This window comes from Cydia pomonella, chromosome 8 (assembly GCF_033807575.1).
Source record: "Cydia pomonella isolate Wapato2018A chromosome 8, ilCydPomo1, whole genome shotgun sequence".
In the NCBI taxonomy this organism is placed as follows: domain Eukaryota; kingdom Metazoa; phylum Arthropoda; class Insecta; order Lepidoptera; family Tortricidae; genus Cydia; species Cydia pomonella.
Window position 1 is genome coordinate 9,442,665 of NC_084710.1, and position 22,796 is coordinate 9,465,460.

General features: G+C 41.7%; 1 protein-coding gene across 1 annotated transcript in view; it reads left to right on the forward strand.

Moving 5' to 3' along the window:
• LOC133520509 (myosin heavy chain 95F) overlaps positions 1 to 22,796 on the forward strand; it is a 61,950-nt gene that overhangs the window by 33,398 nt on the left and 5,756 nt on the right. Inside the window, exons 2-22 of the mRNA XM_061854973.1 lie at positions 991 to 1,180; positions 1,878 to 1,951; positions 2,780 to 2,909; positions 3,804 to 3,968; positions 4,474 to 4,736; positions 5,907 to 6,056; positions 7,222 to 7,478; positions 8,065 to 8,222; positions 8,800 to 8,964; positions 9,413 to 9,536; positions 10,657 to 10,759; positions 11,020 to 11,217; positions 11,465 to 11,689; positions 13,772 to 13,979; positions 14,930 to 15,066; positions 15,878 to 15,982; positions 16,787 to 16,899; positions 17,894 to 18,001; positions 18,614 to 18,751; positions 19,865 to 19,957; positions 21,377 to 21,421. Of these exons, the coding sequence (XP_061710957.1) occupies positions 997 to 1,180; positions 1,878 to 1,951; positions 2,780 to 2,909; positions 3,804 to 3,968; positions 4,474 to 4,736; positions 5,907 to 6,056; positions 7,222 to 7,478; positions 8,065 to 8,222; positions 8,800 to 8,964; positions 9,413 to 9,536; positions 10,657 to 10,759; positions 11,020 to 11,217; positions 11,465 to 11,689; positions 13,772 to 13,979; positions 14,930 to 15,066; positions 15,878 to 15,982; positions 16,787 to 16,899; positions 17,894 to 18,001; positions 18,614 to 18,751; positions 19,865 to 19,957; positions 21,377 to 21,421 (3,143 nt within the window). The 5' untranslated portion in view covers positions 991 to 996. The remainder of the gene's footprint in view (positions 1 to 990; positions 1,181 to 1,877; positions 1,952 to 2,779; positions 2,910 to 3,803; positions 3,969 to 4,473; positions 4,737 to 5,906; positions 6,057 to 7,221; positions 7,479 to 8,064; positions 8,223 to 8,799; positions 8,965 to 9,412; positions 9,537 to 10,656; positions 10,760 to 11,019; positions 11,218 to 11,464; positions 11,690 to 13,771; positions 13,980 to 14,929; positions 15,067 to 15,877; positions 15,983 to 16,786; positions 16,900 to 17,893; positions 18,002 to 18,613; positions 18,752 to 19,864; positions 19,958 to 21,376; positions 21,422 to 22,796) is intronic.

Sequence of the window (22,796 nt, forward strand, 5' to 3'; positions counted from 1 at the left end):
AGTTTTAAGTATTTTGTACTTAATACCCGGGATAACACGCTCGATAGATTTATGACAAAATACATAGTTATGTTTGTGTCAATCTATACATATATTATTATACTCTTTGGTGACAATGTAGAAGATGCATTAAAAATTAGTGATCTCGGTAAATTAAACCATTACACAATCTTCTTAGTTCCTAAGATTTTAAGAAATTTATTTTCTTTTCATGTTGCAATACCATCACTAAGTACACAAACAATGAACATCCTCACTATAAAGATGTTTATCATCACTGTTATGTTCAAGTGGTACAACACGTGTTTATTGGACTGTTATTAATGTGTTGCACTTCCTACGTCAAAATAAACCTAGCAAAGGTTCTTATTCCATCACAATAAGGTGTAAAACGTTCATATATTTTTATGTCTGATTTCATACGGTTCATCTTGACGCTTCATGCGTGCTGTGATGTAATTTTAATTAGTCTGTACTCATAATATGAATAATGCTTCTGGGTTAGGGAAGTCAAGACCCACTTTCGGAAGGAAGATAAAGAGATTATTAATTGCTGTATTTACAAAGCTAATTCATTAATTGAGGTAGGAAGTTGCTTAAGCAATTTTTATGCGATGTTTCTATTAAATGATTTATATAGTATAGATATTTTCGATGTTGTTGATATAAGGAACCACAGATTCTAATAGACTGTGATGATCGTTCTAAGTGTTCTAACGACGTGAAAAGGCCGTTTTACGACTAATAGTCCTCAAATTTTTACTGTTTCTTTTCTTATATACATATTCACAAAATTAACAGTACCGCTCACACCATTGAATTCGAAACGGTGCTTAGCAGTAATCGATTAGTATCATGTGATGGCTTCAGTAATAACTAATAGCTTAATCCGCGATTGGAATTTCTCTTGTTCGTAAAATTGTAGAAACATTTGAAAAGTATTGGGAGCGAGGACTTAATAGAACTTAACTGTACTTTCTATTGTCGCAGGTCACGATGATAGACAAGCAGCTGGTGTGGGTGCGCGACCCCACGGACGGGTTCGTCCTGGCGCGCATCCAGGAGCTGATGGGCGAGGAAGTAGACGTACTGCCTCTGGATAACAAGCATCCTCGTCGAGTGTGCAGCTTTGAGGATGTCATGCCTGCTGGAGATCCTGCCAAGGATGTCGATGACAATTGTGAGTACCGTAGACTTGACAAGTGGGAGAGTAGGAGCTGATAGTCGAGGGGGTGGGCATACTACCCCTGGATAACAAGCATCCTCGTCTTGTGTGCAGCATTGAAGGTGCCATGCATGCTAGAGATCTTGCCATGATTGGGAGTACCGTGACTTGATCAGCGGATTGCTTGGAACTGATAGACGAAGAGATCAACGTAGTCCTCAAGAAGCATCCTCGTCGCAAGCTTGAGGACGTCGTTCAGGCTGGGAACTCCATCCTGCCCTCGATGTCGATTATTTTTTAGAAACCAATCTATACTTAACACAAATATTAGGTCATATTCACCTTTTAGTACTACTGTTCTCATACTTTTTGGTGACGTATGAGTAGCGCATTGACAGGCGCATTTTGCGTAACCGCCAGAACCTTATTGTCTACTGTAATGTGATGCTGCAACGAACTGTCTTGACCAGTATCAAAATCTACCTATTTGTATTGAAATTAGCGGGGATCTGAGCTTCAGATATATCCAACAGATGGTGACACTTATTGTCTACTGTAATGTGATGCTGCAACGAACTGTCTTGACCAGTATCAAAATCTACCTATTTGTATTGAAATTAGCGGGGATCCGAGCTTCAGATATATCCAACAGATGGCGACACTTATTTAAAAATAATAAATAAGGTACCTAATGATAATCTTTCGTTTTCAGGCGAACTAATGTTTCTTAACGAGGCCACACTTCTGAACAACATGGTGGAGCGCTACAAAAAGAACAAAATATACGTAAGTATTGTCTTTACGTACTTGTTCGTAAGACTCATTTTTACGACGTAAATGTTGACAATGGATCTTAGATCTTATGAGTCATATTGCTTGGATATTATCACCTTGGCCGTTACACTTGGGATTTATTCATTATTGCGGCTGATTCTTGTTTGCATGAATATTTATAAATACTAAATATTGAAAAATTAAGGCGTCTCGCGGGACTTGGATTAGATTACTTTCATCATCTAAATTACGAGATGTTTAATTTGATTGCAATAAAGCCAATAAAACAAACATTTCTTAATGCCAGTTATCGTTTTTTTTTTTCTGAGTAAAGTACATCGACTTAATTCAGAAATTTCAACATCGTGAAACTTTTCAATCACCTTGGCCGGCTTGGCCTAGCAAAGAGCCAAGAACAATGGGCTATCCTAAGTCAGTTTCTAAGTGTTAATTATATATGATACATGCTAATTATCAAGTTCTCTCACATCTCCTCCTACGTTATAGCCTATTTAACCGAATCAGATGTTAAACATGTAATCAACTGACATTCAGAGACTCTTCTAACTTTTTCACAAGACTTGCTCTTCGAGGGCTTTGGAAGGTCTGTAACATTAGATGAGTTTTTAGATTAAAGGAAGAATTCAAAAATTCACATTTTGGGGCAAGACACTAACTTGTAATATTTTGGAACACCGGTGCAAAATTTGTCAAGTTCGGGTCTTGCTCGAAGCGATGTAGATATTTATCCAATATTCCTTTAATTTTAAAATGTATAGTATCGGCTTCAGACATGAAAATTTTAGATCAGATGCAATGTATTATAAATTCCTTTTCCAGACATACGTGGCGAACATACTGCTGGCAGTGAACCCGTACCGCGACCTACCAGACATGTACTCTTCGGCAACTATCAAGCGTTACCAGGGCAAATCCCTGGGCGAGTTGCCGCCGCACGTCTTTGCCGTCGGTCAGTATTTAAGTTCAATGTCGGTTTCCGGACGACGTGGCACTCAAGTAAAAACTCCGTTATTGTCGCTTTGTTTCCAACTTGATCCTTATATTTTGAATATTGTCAGAGTGCCTAGCCCAGAGCGCACAAAAAAGGGGTTTACACCTTGAAACACATCCACATTATAACTTAAAAAGCAGTGGGAAGTAGGCAGGTGTTGTATGCAGCGCTACCCGTTTTAATATTTTAGCGTTATTTATCGTCTACGACTCTACAGTATTAATTTAGGTTTTATTTATATTAAATTTGTTTTAGGCTGCAAGGCCCATATTACAAATAATTAATACAATTATCATTGGTGTATTAGTCGGGACACTTCGGACTTTAAGCGATGTACGACCATAATGAATTATGTATGACGTCTTAATAGTCTTAGTGTACGATTGATAGATCAGCATCCATAACGCTATTGAAATGCATTCTGTCAGCATTATATTACATGACAGTCTGTAATTACAATTGCTAATACTATGAGTTATATCCGTTGAATAGAGATTAAAACTAATTAATACGTGACTAATTTAGTACGAGTAAATTTTTTATGATGTTATTAAAAAGTTGAGGAAGCTGTCTCTCAAGTAGCATAATGCTTTTATTGGTTATGGTTTATGGTTGTAGCTAGGTAAATAACTACTTATGTCACCTCGACTCTTGAATAAAATATCGAGTTAAGCGTGAAGGGAAAAACCTCTGACGTTTTTCTTTATGACTATAATTCTAAATTTGAGTTTTGAGCTAGCTACGTCATTGCGTTGACTTTTATTATAGTTTATTTTTTCTTCTACTACCTTACCCCTTCTACTACCCTTACTTCGTTCTACTGTCTACTGAATAGTGTATTTTGCTTTTCAGCCGACAAAGCATTTCGTGACATGAAATCACTGAAGCAGTCGCAGTCCATTATAGTGTCGGGCGAGTCCGGTGCGGGCAAAACGGAATCTACCAAGTACATACTGAAGTATCTTTGCGACCTGTGGGCTAAGGGAGCCGGGCCTGTTGAACAGAAGATTCTAGACGGTGAGTGCTCCTTTACTCCTGATTTACTAAGTGTTTTAGCATCAGTTCAGGAAATCTTCGAAAAGAAAGGAATATATAGAAACAGCACATAAATTACATGATGTGTTAAGCTATGGAATGGTGGAAACTTTTAGAAAATCTTATGTGAGGAAAATTGATGATTCGTTAACCTTTTGACCGCCAAAGACGTCATATGACGCGCGCGGCGACAGCCCAATATCAATCTTCATGCATACCGACAAGGTTCACGAATACACGCCGCGTACGATAGGCGTGGCGTTCAAAAGCTTAAAAGTGATAGTAGCTTCTTCCTCTGTCTACTGACTGCTTAATTTTTTTCCCATGTGACTAGAAAAGGGTTACACAGACGGGAAATAGAATTCTCGGAAGTGAGTCCCACACTTTGTTCTAAATCTACAACAGGAGGATGGAGAGCAAGTCCGCGTGTAGTCTTAAAAGCTGGTACTGGGTCACGAAATTATATTTTCTGTTTTTTTATCTACAGCTAACCCAATTCTAGAAGCCTTCGGTAACGCCAAAACAACACGCAACAACAACAGCTCCCGCTTCGGTAAATTCATGGAGGTCCACTTTAGCGCCAAATACCAAGTAGTCGGCGGGCACATCTCCCACTACCTCCTCGAGAAGTCCAGGATATGCACTCAGAGTGCTGAAGAGAGAAATTACCACGTGTTTTACCTGCTGTGCGCTGGTGCTCCACAGGAGTTGAGGGCGGCGCTGAAGATTACCAAACCTGACGACTACCACGTAAGTTGAGAGACTTCTAATGATGTACCTTTTCTTAGGGATGGGCTCGGTGCCCGAAAGGATTACACTATAATACAGGCTGGATTTTAAATGGGAAATTGATTGGCAGCAGTCTGGATGCGTAGACAAGATGCCGTTTACGCTCCGTAGCGTAGCTATACCTCTCGATCACTCTTCCATATTAGTGTGACAGAGACATTGGCGTTTTGTTCGCTGCGAAGCGTAAACGATTGGCATATTCTTTACGCACCTTGATCTCATGCTGCTACGCTTTATAATTAAGGATTTTAAGTAAGGATTGGGATTTGAACATTTTGGAAAAAATTACAATCAGTGACCAAATCGACAATTTTGACAAAATATTATTTATGGTAATCTATTATATCCTAAATTCCTAGTTATTTCCTATCTAAGGGCCCTCTTTGAGAAATCCACCACATAAACATAGTAAAATAGGAGGATGCTAGGATCACACTTGGTAAATGACAAATAATTGCCAACGTATAGCTGATGACTTTCTTGTAAGTTCCTTACATTGAGAGACTTCAAGTGGGTATAACCGGCTGGTTAAGGTCGGTGCCTGAGACAAAATTTATTATAAAGTAGAAGGGTCGTTATATGCGGTTCTGTCAGAGCTGGGGCAATAAATGACACTGCTAAAATCTTAATGGATTCTAGTAGCGAATTGTTTTCGAAAGTCACGCTGAAACCACGCATTCAAAAATAGTTAACTATTACCTAATTGTCCAAGTCTCATTATGTGTCTGTCGACGGTGACAGGATACCATCATCGTGTCACCATGACTTGCTCTTATATGAAATCAATTCCAAATAAATAGGTATAGTCACCTGCAATAATATTATTCGAAGTTACTTTCTAAGGCCGCAAAAATATGTGACATGCTGTTATGGCTCTACAAATAAAATCGCGTCAGATATTTTTGTGGCCTTCGTTTTATAACATATTATTGCAGGTAACTATAGATGATCTTATGGTTTTCCGGCGTTTTAAGAGTAAAGAGCCATACAGATAAGCTAATTAGTTATTACGATTTATCACCTTTAGAAATAAAGACACTATTGTAACAAGTTTTATTGGTTTTTACTCTAAAACAGCGTACAAACTATACCTGATACGTTCTTATACTTACGTTGAATGTAAAATTCCAGTACCTGAAGAACGGTTGTACGCAGTACTTCACGACGCCGGAGTCCGACAAGAAGCTGTCCGCCGCGCAGAAGTCGCAGCAGCAGCAGGCCAAGGGTGGCCTGCGGGACCCCATACTGGACGACGTCGAGCACTTCCAGGCTCTCCACCAGGTAACACTAACGCACTTGGCTGGCCATTTACAGCGTTATGTCATTGCAATACGGATCAACTTCGCGACGCCGGAGCCGGACAAGAAGCTTTTCGGCGTGCTGAAATCCTAGCAGCAATAGGCCAAAAACCGCGAAATTGAAGACCTAGTGGCTAAACCTAATATCAAAACCTAACCCTAATATCTAAAGCTCACATGTCGTTGGTTAGGCCATCTTAAGGGAATAGGTGAAGATCGATTTGTGAAAAGAGCGTACCTGGGCCGCCTAGCAGCAGGCCGTCCTGTCGGACGCCTCAGGTATCGCTGCGGCGACATGGTGCAGGCGGAACTCCGAGTCAACAGTTGGCGTGAAGTGGTGCAGGAACGAGAAAAGTGGCACTGTCCTGTGTCAGAGGCAAAGTCTCATTTTGGATTACTGAGTAAGTAAGTAAGCGGGCCAAGGGCAGCCTTCGAGACCCGATCTTGGATGACGTAGAACATTTCCAGGTTCTGCACCAGGTACACACTTAACTGACGATATGTTGGACTTTATGTCGTTGCAATAAGATTCATTCATTATATTAGCTACGACATGAGGCGCAACGAATTATAGTACCTTGGTTTTACGATAAAGGGCAAAACAATACTGCTCTGTTTTTCCTTTTCAGCTGGTTATTTGCCTATTCGTCACAAAGCAGATTTGGCTTTGCACTGCATACTACGGGTTAAACATTATGTAAAATTATTTTAGATGTTTTCTTCTGAGAACTAACTTCTTTCTGCAAGTATACTAATATTGCACAATCTCCAAAAGTCAAATCGTGCTGGTTTCTATGACAACACACCAATACAGCATTTAAATGAAACCCAGCAACTCTGGACCCCCCCCCCCCCCCCTCTCCCCCCTGACTCCCCAGATAGCCTAGAGAGAGTTATTATGACGGACAAAGTTGAAGGCACCAGACCTCAGGGCTCTCACCTTACTAGATGATGTGCTAAAATCACTGCACCTAAGCGATTAAAATTGCACGAGGCCATGCGCTTGGCGTGGAATAGAAGGTACCTGGTCTTCAACAGAAGGACATGATGTCACGATCCTCAGCATTGAGGGACCGACTGAAGAAGAAGAAATCTGACTATTGCGAACACATTAAGCATGTTATCTGAACAAACCCTCTTTCCTACAGGCCCTAACCCGCGTCGGTCTATCAGACGCCGAGAAGAAATCAGTGTACTCCGTAGTAGCCGCCGTGCTGCACCTCGGGAACGTGCAGTTCGAGGAGGAGGGCGGCGCGCGAGGCGGCTGCCACGTGGCGCCCGCGTCGGAGCCGGCCCTCGCCGCGGCGGCGCGCCTGCTGGGCGTCGACGGCGGCGAGCTCCGGATGGCGCTCGTGTCGAGGCTGATGCAGAGCTCCAGGGGAGGGATGAAGGGGACCGCTATTATGTAACTAACTTTACTTTCTGATACTTCTTTAGATATAATCTTTGTTGCTAGTGAGGAGCTCGGGATAGCGTTAGAGTCGAGGCTGACGCAAAACCCTACAGGAGTCTAGATAAAGATAGTTTATTATTCAAGTAGGCATATTACAAATCGCTTATGAACGTCAAATAAAGCTACACCGGCTCTAACCCTACACCTCTGACCCGAGAAGATTTAAATCCCCCCTCAATTGGAGGAGGGTATCCCAATATAGATAGTATCTTAATTAAAAAAAATCTACTTCATAATGCACACAGCCTTAGCTACATACAACTTACTACATAGTATGTTTATAGCATAGTATTTGTATGCCTTGCAGAAAAATGGGTTTAGTAAAATAATAATTTCACATCAAAATAATAAAAGTTAATTCTACTATTTTGTGGAACACAAAAAAAAACTATAAAGTACCTAAGTCGCGTCAGTAAAATGTTACGAGAAATATTTCATGTAAACCGTATGGAATTTTCGATTATCATAGCATCAATTAATTTTTAATTATATAGAAATAGTCCATTTTTTAAATCTTATCTGTTTTTGTTTTTGAAAGGGTCCCTCTAAAGACGTACGAAGCAGTGTCGGCGCGGGACGCGCTGGCCAAGGCGGTGTACAGCCGCCTGTTCGACTACATCGTGCACCGCATCAACGCCTCCATCCCCTTCCAGGCCTCGGCCTACTATATCGGAGTACTCGACATTGCTGGCTTTGGTGAGATATTCTTACTTGTACCTGAACGGGTATAGTTGGCTGATGATATTCAGACTAAAAACGTTCGAAAAGGTTTCGGGCCGGGATACACTATATAGCTTTGGCCTATTTCATCAGCATCGGAGTACTGCTCTTCTCTTACTGATCTTCCTATAGGGTTGGTTGTTTTATCGAAATATTTCGTGAGATTACCCTCTCGTTGTGTTACAAGTTGTGTTGTGTTCTTAAATAAGAGTCTCAATAAAAGTTACATCACAAAACGCTGACAACGGACAATATACCTGTGATTTGGACAAGATCCTGTTATAGTTTATTTTTATTTATTTATTTATTTTATTTATTATGAAGAACTAGCGCCCCGCCCCGACTTCGCACAGGTTACACAAAACCTTAACAAAGTAAACCTTCCTCAAAATTCACTCTATTGGTAGGTGAAAATCGCACGAAAATCCGTTCAGTGGTTTTTGAGTTTATCGCGAACATACGGACATACAGACAGACGCGGCGGGGGACGTGGTTTTATAAGATGTAGTGATTACGAGCGCTTCAGTACTCTACATGTTCCGTGTTCTTTCAGAGTACTTCCAGATGAACAGCTTCGAGCAGTTCTGCATTAACTACTGCAACGAGAAGCTGCAGCAGTTCTTCAACGAGCGCATCCTCAAGAACGAGCAGGAGCTCTACAAGCGCGAGGGGCTCGTCGTGCCCGAGGTGCGCTTCAGCGACAACCAGGACTGCATAGGTACTCGGCTCCAGGCTTGCCTAATATTGAGACGTTCTATGACAGTGTTTTTCAACTTTTTTCTTGACAACATACCCCCTAGCTTGACATTTTTTCGCAATGTACTACCCTTCGCTGTAATAAGAGATTTTTTTTTATCTACTGCTTAGTGTCATTCCTTCATCCATTTAAGGATGCCTTTCAACCTCCCAAAGAGAGGTTCTACTGCTGAGTATAAGAATAATGGATATAATTTATATCCATAACTTCAGATCCATGAACGTGTCGTCACGATCTCACGATCAACATAATTCTAATAAATTTGAATCTCTAAAAAACAAAACGTATTCGTGTAACTAGCCCTAACTTTATAAAAAGGTGGCGTAATTTTAATTTTTTTCATACAAAACCGGCAAGTACTATTTCTTAATAGGCCACTACCATAACTAAAAACAATGCTTACTTGCAGATTTAATCGAAAGCAAGAACCACGGCGTTTTCCATCTCTTGGACGAAGAATCCAAGCTGCCGAAGCCGGAGTTTGGTCACTTCACACACTCCGTGCACAAGCAGCTAGGCGCCAATAATTCAAGGTAAACTGTTGTTAACACGTTGTCAGCTAGGAAAACTTGTTTGTGCTGTTCGAAATTGTGTTTATTGTTGACCGATAAAGTGACGCTGGTGGCCTAGCGGTAAGAGCGCGCGACTTGCAATCTGGAGGCCGCGGATTCAAACCCCGGCTCGTACCAGTGAGTTTTTCGGAACTTATGTGCGAAATATCATTTGAAATTTTCGCTTTTCGGTGAAGAAAAAATTGTGAGGAAACCGGACTATTAATCCTAATAAGACCTAGTTTACCCTCTGGAAAGGTCAGATGGCAGTCGTTCTACTTCTTCCTCGCGTTGTCCCGGCATTTTGCCATGGCTCATGGGAGCCTGGGGTCCGCTTGACAACTCATCCCAAGATTTGGCGTAGGCACTAGTTTTTACGAAAGCGACTGCCATCTGACCCTCCACCCCAGAAGGCAAACTAGGCCTTGTTGGGATTAATCCGGTTTCCTCACGAAATTTTCCTTCACCGAAAAGTGAGTGGTAAATAAAAACTAGTGCTTACGCCAATTCTCGGGATTAGTTGCCAAGCGGACCTCAGGCTCCCGTGAGCCGTAGCAAAATGCCGGGACAACGCGAGGAAGAAGAAGAAAGTGACACTACCGTAATGTTCTATGTATTTGATGTGAGGTTTTTTTTAACAATTATGGCCTGGATGCGAGTCCTTTAAGCCAAATATGGGGTTAAACTACAAAGGTGTCCTCTGCATTATGTTGCGATAACCGGATATAAGTAATACATGGAGCTTTTACTGCCCCCTCCTGGGTCCGGTGGAACGGGAACGCCCAAAACATTGCTAGGGATATGCGCGCTAATAGTCTCGCAAATAAAGAAGCAAAAGGCCTTGCTAAGTAATGTAGGAAAGCTGACCCAGGGCTCCAAAGCAGTAGCGTTTTAAGACGCAACCGGGATAAACTCTGATGGCGTTATTCATAAACGCAGCCTGGATTACCTATTAATCGTTTTGTCTTTATCTGTCATTTTGACTAATGTATTTGTAAGAAAGGGATAAAATATAATTTAACTAATTCAGGCCCATGAAGTTTTATGAGTAAGGAAGCAAGAAAGTGGATTAGATGTAGAAGTAATATTTTTGCTTTTTCAGATTGCAGCTACCTCGCTCCTCCCGCCTAAAGGCACACCGAACTCTGCGAGATGACGAGGGATTCCTTCTGAGGCATTTCGCAGGCGCCGTCTGTTACAATACTGTGAGTTACCATTTCAGGAGTGGGCTCCTGGGTACTTAGTAGTAAATTATAGCTACTTCTTCTTCCTCAGATTGGATGATTTCAAAGAGTAAAGTCGTGCAAGTGGTTATACACGGCAATGCATCATTAAATTTTAAACTAACTTGCTAGGATCGATGGTTATTCTAAGATAAAATTTGCACGTATGATCACATTAATCAGTCGCATTTTCATACTTTACCTTTTCAAAAATGTCAAAAAATTGAAATTATTATTTCCAGAGCCAATTTATAGAGAAAAACAACGACGCCCTTCACGCTTCCTTGGAGTTCCTCGTCCAAGAGTCCGGTAGCGCGCTGGTACAGCAGCTGTTCCAGACCACAGACAACAACAACGCCAAGGGCAAGCTCAACTTCATATCCGTGGGCGCCAAGTTCCAGAGCCAGCTGTCGCAGCTCATGGACAAGCTGAAGCAGAACGTGAGTACTAGTTCAGCAGCTGTTCCAGACTGCAGACAAGACTCTAAGGCAATGAAATGCATTCGATGGTTTCTTGCAGCGGATTATGGCCCGTAAACGCTCCCATTGCGCACCTTTCCCCGGTCTCAATGCCCAAATGAATTTCGCGAGCATAAGGCTGCACAATCGCGTGCAGCTAGAGTAATGAGGTGCGAGGATGCCGGCGGGCGCACAACGTATAACCAATAATATTTAGTTATTTTTGTAGGGCACCAACTTCGTGCGCTGCATCAAGCCCAACTCGCGCATGGTGGGGCTGGCGGTGGAGGGCTCGCTGGTGCTGACGCAGCTGGAGTGCAGCGGCACCATCGCCGTGCTGGCGCTCATGGAGCACGGCTTCCCGTCGCGCGCGCCCTTCCACGACCTGCACCACATGTACAGCCAGTTCCTGCCGCCCAGGCTGCGCACGCTGTCGCCGAAACTGTTCGCGGAGGTACAGAATACCATCCCACTCGTACATATCTCATGGAGCACGGCTTCCCGTCGCGCGCGCCCTTCCACGACCTGCACCACATGTACAGCCAGTTCCTGCCGCCCAGGCTGCGCACGCTGTCGCCGAAACTGTTCGCGGAGGTACAGAATACCATCCCACTCGTGCGTGTCTCATGGAGCACGGCTTCCCGTCGCGCGCGCCCTTCCACGACCTGCACCACATGTACAGCCAGTTCCTGCCGCCCAGGCTGCGCACGCTGTCGCCGAAACTGTTCGCGGAGGTACAGAATACCATCCCACTCGTGCGTGTCTCATGGAGCACGGCTTCCCGTCGCGCGCGCCCTTCCACGACCTGCACCACATGTACAGCCAGTTCCTGCCGCCCAGGCTGCGCACGCTGTCGCCGAAACTGTTCGCGGAGGTACAGAATACCATCCCACTCGTGCGTGTCTCATGGAGCACGGCTTCCCGTCGCGCGCGCCCTTCCACGACCTGCACCACATGTACAGCCAGTTCCTGCCGCCCAGGCTGCGCACGCTGTCGCCGAAACTGTTCGCGGAGGTACAGAATACCATCCCACTCGTGCGTGTCTCATGGAGCACGGCTTCCCGTCGCGCGCGCCCTTCCACGATCTGCACCACATGTACAGCCAGTTCCTGCCGCCCAGGCTGCGCACGCTGTCGCCGAAACTGTTCGCGGAGGTACAGAATACCATCCCACTCGTGCGTGTCTCATGGAGCACGGCTTCCCGTCGCGCGCGCCCTTCCACGATCTGCACCACATGTACAGCCAGTTCCTGCCGCCCAGGCTGCGCACGCTGTCGCCGAAACTGTTCGCGGAGGTACAGAATACCATCCCACTCGTGCGTATCTCATGGAGCACGGCTTCCCGTCGCGCGCGCCCTTCCACGATCTGCACCACATGTACAGCCAGTTCCTGCCGCCCAGGCTGCGCACGCTGTCGCCGAAACTGTTCGCCGAGGTACAGAATACCATCCCACTCGTGCGTATCTCATGGAGCACGGCTTCCCGTCGCGCGCGCCCTTCCACGATCTGCACCACATGTACAGCCAGTTCCTGCCGCCCAGGCTGCGCACGCTGTCGCCGAAACTGTTCGCCGAGGTACAGAATACCATCCCACTCGTGCGTATCTCATGGAGCACGGCTTCCCGTCGCGCGCGCCCTTCCACGATCTGCACCACATGTACAGCCAGTTCCTGCCGCCCAGGCTGCGCACGCTGTCGCCGAAACTGTTCGCGGAGGTACAGAATACCATCCCACTCGTACATATCTCATCATACGTATCACAGCGTCGTATTCATTTAAAAACCATCACAGACATCTGGATTGTCACATTTTTACGTGATCGTACACATTGGGTCTGAATTTATCAGAATAAACACAGATCCGATACGATCGCTAGATCACGGATAAAGATAACAGATTTAATAGATGAGTTTGTCATAACTCCTAATTGTTTTTAAAGAGTGATGTGACAAACTGAAATTTCTTTACGTCGTAGAAATTTTTATCTCTAAATACCAATATTTTTACACAAATTATAAAGGCATATCTCAAAATTGTTTAAGTTCTAGACAAAAATACCATATGAATAGGCTAGATGACATTTTTTTATGAATGGTATTCAATCGTTCAGGTTCGTTTTTAAAATCAAATGTCTATATGGGACCCATTGCATTAAAGCAATACAAAAGTCAGAAATGATAGTCGTATCCGATAGTCGTACTTTACTCGCGAAACGCTCCTCCGGCCACCGAGAGCCTATCTTGAACTATGAAAAACATTAAAATTGCGATTTTGTCGGTGAAATATTGCGTTTATGTATATATTTGCTATACAATATTTTTTTGGATAAAATGTAAGGAATCGAATGGTACCCTTACTTTATTCCTTTTTGGAAATAAAAAAAAACCTTTAATATTGAAACTTTCAGGTCCTATATGTTTTTATCATTTCCATATATTATATTAATAACCAAATAAATTGCTCATTTGCTATCTATTTTACTAGATTTTGTTATAAAATTCAACATGTGTCATCATTCGTATACTTAATATTTTTAGGCCATAGTGCACAGCATGGGGCTGTCCACCTCGGACTACAAGTTCGGCATCACGCGCGTGTTCTTCCGGCCCGGCAAGTACTCGGAGTTCGACACCATGATGCGCTCCGAGCCGGAGAACCTGCGCGCCGTCATCCACAAGGTGCTCGCCTGGCTCGTCAAGTCGCGCTGGAGGAGGTCCATATTCGCCGTGCTGTCTATTATTAAACGTGAGCTTATTATTCTATACGGCATAGCCTAATATACTTCTAACTACAAGTTACGGAACGACATGTTCGACGTAATCCTTATTAGCGGACAAATCTGTTCTTTTCTGATTTTCGATAATTCAAATAATTTATCCGTCACTCAAACATGGCTAGAGTGATGATACAAATTGGGCAAAAAAACCTAAAATGCAATAACAAATTAATCCCTCAAGCGTCAAAGCAATATTATAAATTTTCGCGCCGTGCGACGCCCAACCTCGAGGCGGTAAGTTTTCATTATTAAAAATGGCGGTCGCCGCATGCACAGTTGTCAGAGAGCGTCCATTTCGAGGCATCTTGCGGCTGTCCAAACGAGGGGTTATGCGAATCTGGGTTATAACCGCGAAAACCGAAATTCGTAAATTCCGAGCAACTATCTCTGTCTGATAAAAAAAAAATTTTTTTATTCAGTAGCTTAAAAAACAAATTACAATATCTGCGCTGGTGCCTCTTTTTAAGTGAGAAAACACTTGTGCTAAGAGAGCACCGCTCTTCCACGCGGTTAATTTTCAGTAACTTAGATGTAGAAAGTATGTTAAACTATAGAAAAATAACAGATAACAACATTTTTTTCATTTACAAAAAAAAAAAATAGAAGAGTAAGATATGCCCATGCTAACTTCGATCTTCGCGGTAGGCCCTCAGATCTTAAACTCCCTAACATTGGACTGCAAATATGTTAGGGATACCTCACAATATGTTTTACCTTAATGTTTTACTTTAACCTTTAGAACGCCACGCCTATCGTACGCGGCGTGTAATCGTGAACCTTGTCGGTATGCATGAAGGTTGATATTGGGCTCATGGGCTGTCGCCGCGCGCGTCATATGACGTCTTTGGCGGTCAAAAGGTTAATGTTCGAAGTTATGGATTACAATTAAACATAATTTTGGCGTTAATTTGTGTTGCAGTAAAGAACAAGATCGTGTACCGGCGGCAGTGCCTGGTGAGGATCCAGAAGGCCGTGCGCGGCCACCTGGTGCGGCGCCGCCACCTGCCGCGGCTCCGGGGGCTCGCCAAGATACGCGCTCTGGAACACAGCCTCCAGGTTGGTTCACGGCTCACCTTCTTCTCTCCCTCTCACTGAGCGTATGCGAGAGCGAGACGACTGTGCATGCCCGGGACCGCGGATATCATGTTTTTGAATTATTATTTTTAGTCAGTCTTAACAAAAAATAATAATCGATGAGTTCGAAAATTGCACATTTTTGGAAGCATATATTTGTAGCCTTTGTGCATGAACTTACTGCACCTTAATATAGGTGACTGAATCGGGGAAAAGAAAACTCCTAGCAGCAGAAGTCAACCAAATAGGACTAATCACCAAACCAGTCTGTTCTTGCCGTTCTTGGGCTGTATGAGAAATGTACCTAACATGTATCCCGTTTTTCAATGCAATGATCATTAAATGAAACGGACACATTCTGCTTATTGAAAAAATATTTTAATATTTCTAAAATTTCTAATTCTCTTTTAACATTGGAATTTTGTGTCAACTCACACTGGAACAAATTATGATCATACTTTTTTTTTGCCTAAAAAATTTCCCCTCTGTCTTATAGAAGACAGAGAAAATAAAGAGAAGAAGAAAAGAGAAGAGAAGAGAAGAGAAGAGAGGGTAAATGCGATGATACGACTACTATAGAGTAGTCGTATCATCGCATTTACCTTACCCACAATCACATTTGTCCATCGTCTTCATAAATTTTCGGGCTGATCGTTTAAACAATTTTAGTATAATAAAATAAAAACGAATGCTTAATAATTCACTGAATGAACCATTTGTCGACGTAACTAGTCGAAATGAAAAAAAAAAAAAATTGCCCTATTTAAACTTATTAATGTTTTTATTCTGAAAGGACATGGAAGCAGTCAGTCAGCAACTGAAGAAAGAAAAAGATCAGGCTCTGAAGAACATCGACGGTTTAAGGAACAGTATTAGGAATGCGTGTGGAACAATCAAGGTACGTTTAATTATGCATACCGTCTTGATCACGAAAAATATTGTAAAACAATAACTAATTTCTCAAAACCTGATCCAAAACTCTGGTATGTCGAGGAGGAGGTACCGAACGTTGACTAAAAAAAATAACACAATCAAAACCAGGTTTTGTTATTTGTAAGCATTATAAGGTTTCGAAACATTTTAGTTTAAATACCATGCATGTATGTTGTTTTCTAATTGTTGTAGTATAGCTTTATGGCTATTGCATTGCATCTAAGGACGGGCCTTACGGCCATCAGTCTAACGCAACTAGTTGCGACTAATCGTGCGCGTGATGCGAACTCATCAACCAATCGCGTTGCGGCGTTAGATTGCACGATTGGCTCGAATTCGTGTGCGTGACACCGCTGTACTGGCCCCATTCTTATTGCCCGTAAGGCTTGTCTTTACATATATGTCAAAGGGCTACTGATACTGCGGCAGTTATAGTACATACAACATGACGATCATGACAATCATGATGTAAATCTTCACGTTCAGCACTATTTGCTAAACAACCTAAAACACTAAACATTTGGGACTATTTGTGACCGCGGTCGGCACAACGGCCTACTTTGTCGCTTGCCATAAGGATGCCTTGACAGGTTTTTCGTATAAAGATACAAGCAAATCTCGTCCTTTATGGCTAGCGACAAAGTGGGGCGTCTTACCGGCCGCAGTCACATTTAGGCATTTTTCCCGATAGTACTTACCGTTTTATTGTAACGTGATGTTGTTTGGTTAGTACAAGCGTCAGTGCCTACAATAGTGAATGTTTTTGCAGACCAACGACAAGATCAGCCGCGCAGAGATAGACCAGCTCTTCACGAAGCTAACGAAGGACATCGAAGTGCAAATGGCGACGCTGCAGAAAGCCATGGTCGACCAGAAGAACAGGTGAGCTGGTCTATTCCATCCATACTCTAACAATTAATATCTTATAATTAACAAGAACAAAATAGGTACTTTTACCACGTCGGTGGCCAACAAGCATACGGCCCGCCTGATGGTACTCAGTTACTATGTTTAAATAAACAATATTTAAACAGGCCCTAAGGCAATTGTACATCCTCGTAGGGACCTTATCTGATAAACATAAATCATTGTCTCCTAAATGGAGTTAATTAGAATACCGGTTTCATTAAGGTCAGGAATGCACCCTTGAAATTAACGGACATTTGACTGAACTACTACATACTACATTTGACTATATTTGGACTGAATATATCATGGGACACAATGCTTGTAATTTAAGATCTTGTGTTACCATATGTTCATTGTGAATAAACGATTTCATTTCATTTCATAAAAATAAACACCATGTGTGTATAATTTAAGTTGATAGCATTTCGTACGAGTTCGTTTTAACATACACCCGAGCCCAACCTCCTTACTATATTTCGCGGGATTTCAGGTAGATGTCGTATTGTTCAGCCCGTCCAGAAGCTTATAAACCGTGCGTTTTCAGTTCAATGGGATGTATTTTAAATTAACCTTTTATCAGAAAATAGGTGCGATTTGGTTCATTCGTATTTACAAAAATTGACTAAGTCTTACAGTAAGCTCAATAACGCTTGTGTTGATACTGTGTGTGTTGGTACTAAGACAACGATATAATAATAATAATAATCTAAAAATACATCCAAGACTCAGGAACAAATATCCGTGCTCATCATATAAATAAAAGCCCTTACCAAGATTTGAACTCGGGACCATCGGCTTCATAGGCAGGGTATAAAGCAAAATCAATAAAATTTGCTACAATATTGATTCAAGTTTCACTGCAGGTTTTGTACGTTGGGCTTCACGAGGTTCTCATAATCTCGTTATCCTAGAGCTCTCTCTTTCTCGCTATTATGTTGTTATTCTGCAAAGTCTGTGTAACTAACAGGGAAGAGCAGGAGCGATTACGCAAAATCGAGGCGGAGATGCGCGCCGCCGAGGAAGCCAAGCGGCTCGAGCTCGAGCGGCAGCGCCAGGAGGAGGAGCATCGCCGACTGTGAGTCAACCTGAACACATCGATTTTTCGAAATCGGACAAATTATGGCAAAAAAAGCAGCTACTTTTCGATATTTGTTTTGGAACTGTAATTAGTGAACTCTCGTACAGTCAATACCAAATAAATAATGGCGCCCAAATGGTCATCGGAATATCTTATGCACTTTGGCCGTTACTTCCTATTTGATGCTAATTGTACCCTTTCTTTAAACATTTTAGTTTATTTTTCACCACACCGGTAATGGCCCTCTTGATTGTTCAAAAACCTAATAAGAAAAATGCATTTTATGCACACGTGAGGCAAAGTAATCAGATGCAAATTTTGAGTTGTTTCCTCATGTTGCTGGTAGAATTTACTTTTAAATGATATTTTTTTTATTACGTTCATTTGGATTTGATTCCACTTTTCGAACCTTGAAATTTTAGAATTTTTCGCTTGCTCGGGTATCAATATTAGCTAGCACGAATGGTTAAACAACAACTTTACCCCCTTGTAAAACTATTAACTATTATTTTGTCTTTGAAGACAGTAGATTCCTGTAATAACGAAAGTGGGCAGCAGTATTTTTATCTATCCAGTTTATGGTAAATGTAATAATGTTATGTCTACCAGGAAAGCGGAAATGGAAGCGCGGCGGAAAACGGAAGAAGCCGAGCGGCTGCGACAGGAGGAACAAGATCGGCAGCAGGCGCTGCTGATGCAGCAACAGCTCGAGCAAGCCGCGCAGGCTGACCGCGACAGCCGGGAAAGGTAAGAAGATATACGTATTATATAATAAAATAACCTTGAACATTAAAAAGCCCCCGACAAATCAGAACAGCGCCATCTAGTGAGTCATGAGAGCCACTTTCGATTAAAAAACTCACTCGATGTCGCTATAATACGCGCATAGCGTTATCTCGCTCAAACATCAGAGCGACGTGCGAATCGCATCCAGTGTGAAAACCGCCTAAATCGGTCCATCCGTTACGGAGCTACGATGCTACTGACAGACGCACATATACGCATGTTAAACTTATACATACATATAATCACACCTATTTCCCGAAGGGGTAGGCAGAGACCACGGATTTCCACTTGCTACGATCCTGACATACCTCTTTCGCTTCCTTCACTTTCATGACATTCCTCATACACGCTCGTCGGTTTAGGGTGCTCTTGACCTGGCCTTTCTTCAGGATTTCCCCGATTTGATCAGAGAAAGTCTGCCGAGGTCTACCCCTTCCAGCTCCCTCTTCTACTTCTCCCTTATACACTCTCTTTGTTAACCTTTCACTCATTCTTTCCACGTGTCCAAACCATCTCAACATACCTTTCTCAATTTTTGTCACTACATCTTCGTTCAGTCCACACTTTCCCCTTATCACACTAATTCTATCTTGTAATTTTACACCACACACACTTATCAACGCTCTCATTTCCACTGCATTCACTTGACTCTGATGTTTCTTCTGCCATACCCAACTTTCATTACCATAGTGTAGGCACCAACACCCCTCTATGCACAGCCAACCGTGCTTTTTGCGACACCTTCTGGCTGCTCATAAAAGCGTTGAGTGCCCCATTTACACGATTTCCAGCATTCACTCTCCTTATAAGGTGTAGATATATAACCTAGCCTTTGAAACGTCACCTTTAAGCAAATTCATCTTGCGGCACGGGGTACAAGGCAAACCCATCTTTGTTGCCTCATAAAAAAAGGTTGAGTATCGCTGGGTTAAGCTGTCTTTACATTGAATGCGGATTGGCACTCCGCTCCTGTATGTGAGAGGGAAATCGGTATATACATGAACAGCGTTGTCGCGCGTTCTTTGGTTACAGTGCGTTATTGACAAGTATCTCTTACTCTATCCGTTTGTGCAGGTTGGAGCAGGAGCGTCGAGACCACGAGATGGCCGTGCGGTTAGCTAAGGAGACCAACGGGCACGTGGAGGGCTCGCCGCCGCAGCTACGCAGGTATGCGCCTATACTCGCATATGTTGACCAATATATGTACGTAAAGTTACCTCTAAAGCTGGCTAATACGCCGCTGTACTGTATGTAGTTAGCGATTTTCGCCAATAGTTCGGTAGCGGCGCATTCGCCAGATTTTGACGACCGATAAGTCGACCGTAGTAGAATTACTTCTGTACAGATACCGATCATTTATTATCGTTGTCGCACATACGTTTTTTTTTTTTACGCGACCGACGACAACATAATTGCGAGTAAAGAATAGTACCGAAATTCTACTTGGCGCTTATTTCATTATAACTTGTATTTTGTTACTCAAAAGTTAAAGCCCGTTTATAGTAAATAATTGTTTAAAAAACAAGTCTATACATCCGAAATAAGTTATCGCGAAACGGGCGTACAGTCGACGACCATTCTTTAAATATACCCAAAAATCAAATAATTAGAAATAATTGTCATCATTTTGACGTTTTGAAACAATAGGTACAACATTATCAACTGTCGATAAGGTTGATTTCAAATTGAAGCTATATATGGAAATAGCCTTATTGACAACCGACAATAAGTTTCCTTTTGGTTGAAAATGGCACATTTTATTTTATAATCGAAACAGGTTAATATTTAAACACAAATATGTGACATAAGTTCAATATGTTCAGACAGACATGTTTTAACATCTACTTTCGTCGGTATACTACTTTTTTTACTGTCGCATGTCGCGCCTTTCTTCCTGTAAATAGCTTGGCACGACATACTGCGACAATGCCACAATCAACAATCATAAGCAGTACATTGACTTCATACAAACGTCGAGTCAGTCCTCACGGTAATATGTGATTATCATTTATTAATTCAAATACACAGTACCCTGTACTCAACCACTGAGTGCGTTAAAATAACATACAACACACAGAGCTTTATGATTGAGCCTGTTCAAAGGCTGATTTAGACGGTGCGAGAACTCGCATGCGAGTTTCATTACATTGCGGTATTTGATCGCTTAGCTGAATTGGATGTAACCGTGACATGACCAACGCAGAACCTCTTAACGCAGACTTTTGAACTATAATGGAATAAAAAAAGGTTCCAAATATAAAATTGCATTAATGACTCTGGAACTTAGGAGGTTATGAGAGAAAGCTTGTCAAGATAGAAATGTATTTTAAGGCCTTATGCATGTCAACTATTTGAAATTTGATGATGATGACATTCAGGACACCAAAATGGAAACTTTGAGCTTCCATGGAACCATATCACTTTGACACATGTTAGGGATTTCGTATGGTTTGATTTATTAACTCTGCGTAGTTCTAAGGTAGCCCGATAATATTTGATTGAATTTACGCAGAGTTTTTTGTCCGAAGTTGATATACTGCGAATGATTAGTATTGTGATGATAGTAAGTATTATTTGTTTGCACAGTTTCCCAACAATGGACACAGTGAATGGAGAAAATAAGTTGAACAGGTATTCAGTGAGACTAACGTTTCCTTCTACGCACGCTCGCTATATCTATGATTCGCTTTCAGTTATTATAACAGATAGTAGAGCTGTGATAGTGTCATAAGCAAAACAAAACGTGACGTTGAATACTGACACTTCGTGCCACTGCGATTGTCTAGAATTGATTTCGGTCGTTCGGTATCAGTGGTAACTACGCGTAGGGTTCGAAATGATCTAAATCTATTGACAATAGAATAAGTTTTAAACATTCTTTTGCGTATCGAATAATGCATATACAGTGTGATTCACGAGAAGTGAGCAGAACCAAGCCTACACAATCAGTAAATGTTAATGAATCGTTCACCGTCATATTTAAGTAAAACAATCACGCTTTTTTCTGTTATCACAGTTTTTTTAAGGTAATTTGATTATCTCCAATCATGGACACCCTGCAACACTTAATTAACAAAGATAAAACTTCTTTAACCGTTATGACAGCAGTTTGATTAATGAAGAAAATAAAATGTCACACTTCAGTGAGTTGAGATTTTTCAAAAGTAACCAGACTCCGATGACATTCAATTTGTCACTTGTTATGGATAAAACAAAGAGGGTGACCATAAATGTCGTAAATAAAATAAAATAAATTTTTGAACAGAAATAATAATTTAACGTTAATCTCACAAATACTGGTACGACACAGTTACTGATAACTTACTGAATACGCAGGCTTGATCCTGCTCACGTCTCCTGAATCATTCTGTATAGAAGATAGTCTTGTCAAGGGGTTTCTACATAGTTGTGTCTGTGTTCTTCATTCGACGATTTTTCAACGTTGACATTATTACAACCCTACTTTCTGATATAAACTACAAGATGCGTTCTTTTACTGATATATTTATAATATCCCGGATATGTTTATTAGACAATCTTCGAAATATTTCGCTGAATTGACATTGGCTTGATAGTGCAAAAACTAAGATTCACACATAAGGAATAAGCAAGCTGTCTTCGACAAAATCACTTATACAGTTCTACTAAAAGATATCCCTAAACGTGAACAAAACGTGATCTCGCTGGGAACAAAATAAAACAGTAACGAAACAGTAGTACAGAATAAAAGTAAGTGTAAGTCGAAGGTATGATTTGGATCAAGTAAGAGCGCATCTATAGTAAAAATAATTGAAAGCGAAATGATCTCTACTGACACCTACTAACTCACTGCTAACTTTATACCGCTTGTTTCTACTATGGCATGGACTGTGCTTAACTATTTAGTTGTAAAGTAGTCTTTATTATTATGTAGATGTGTAACTAAAACAGTAATTACATTAACATGAAACGTGGAATGATCTTTAATTCTTTATAGTCTAAATTATTTATGTTTTTTGATCATTAA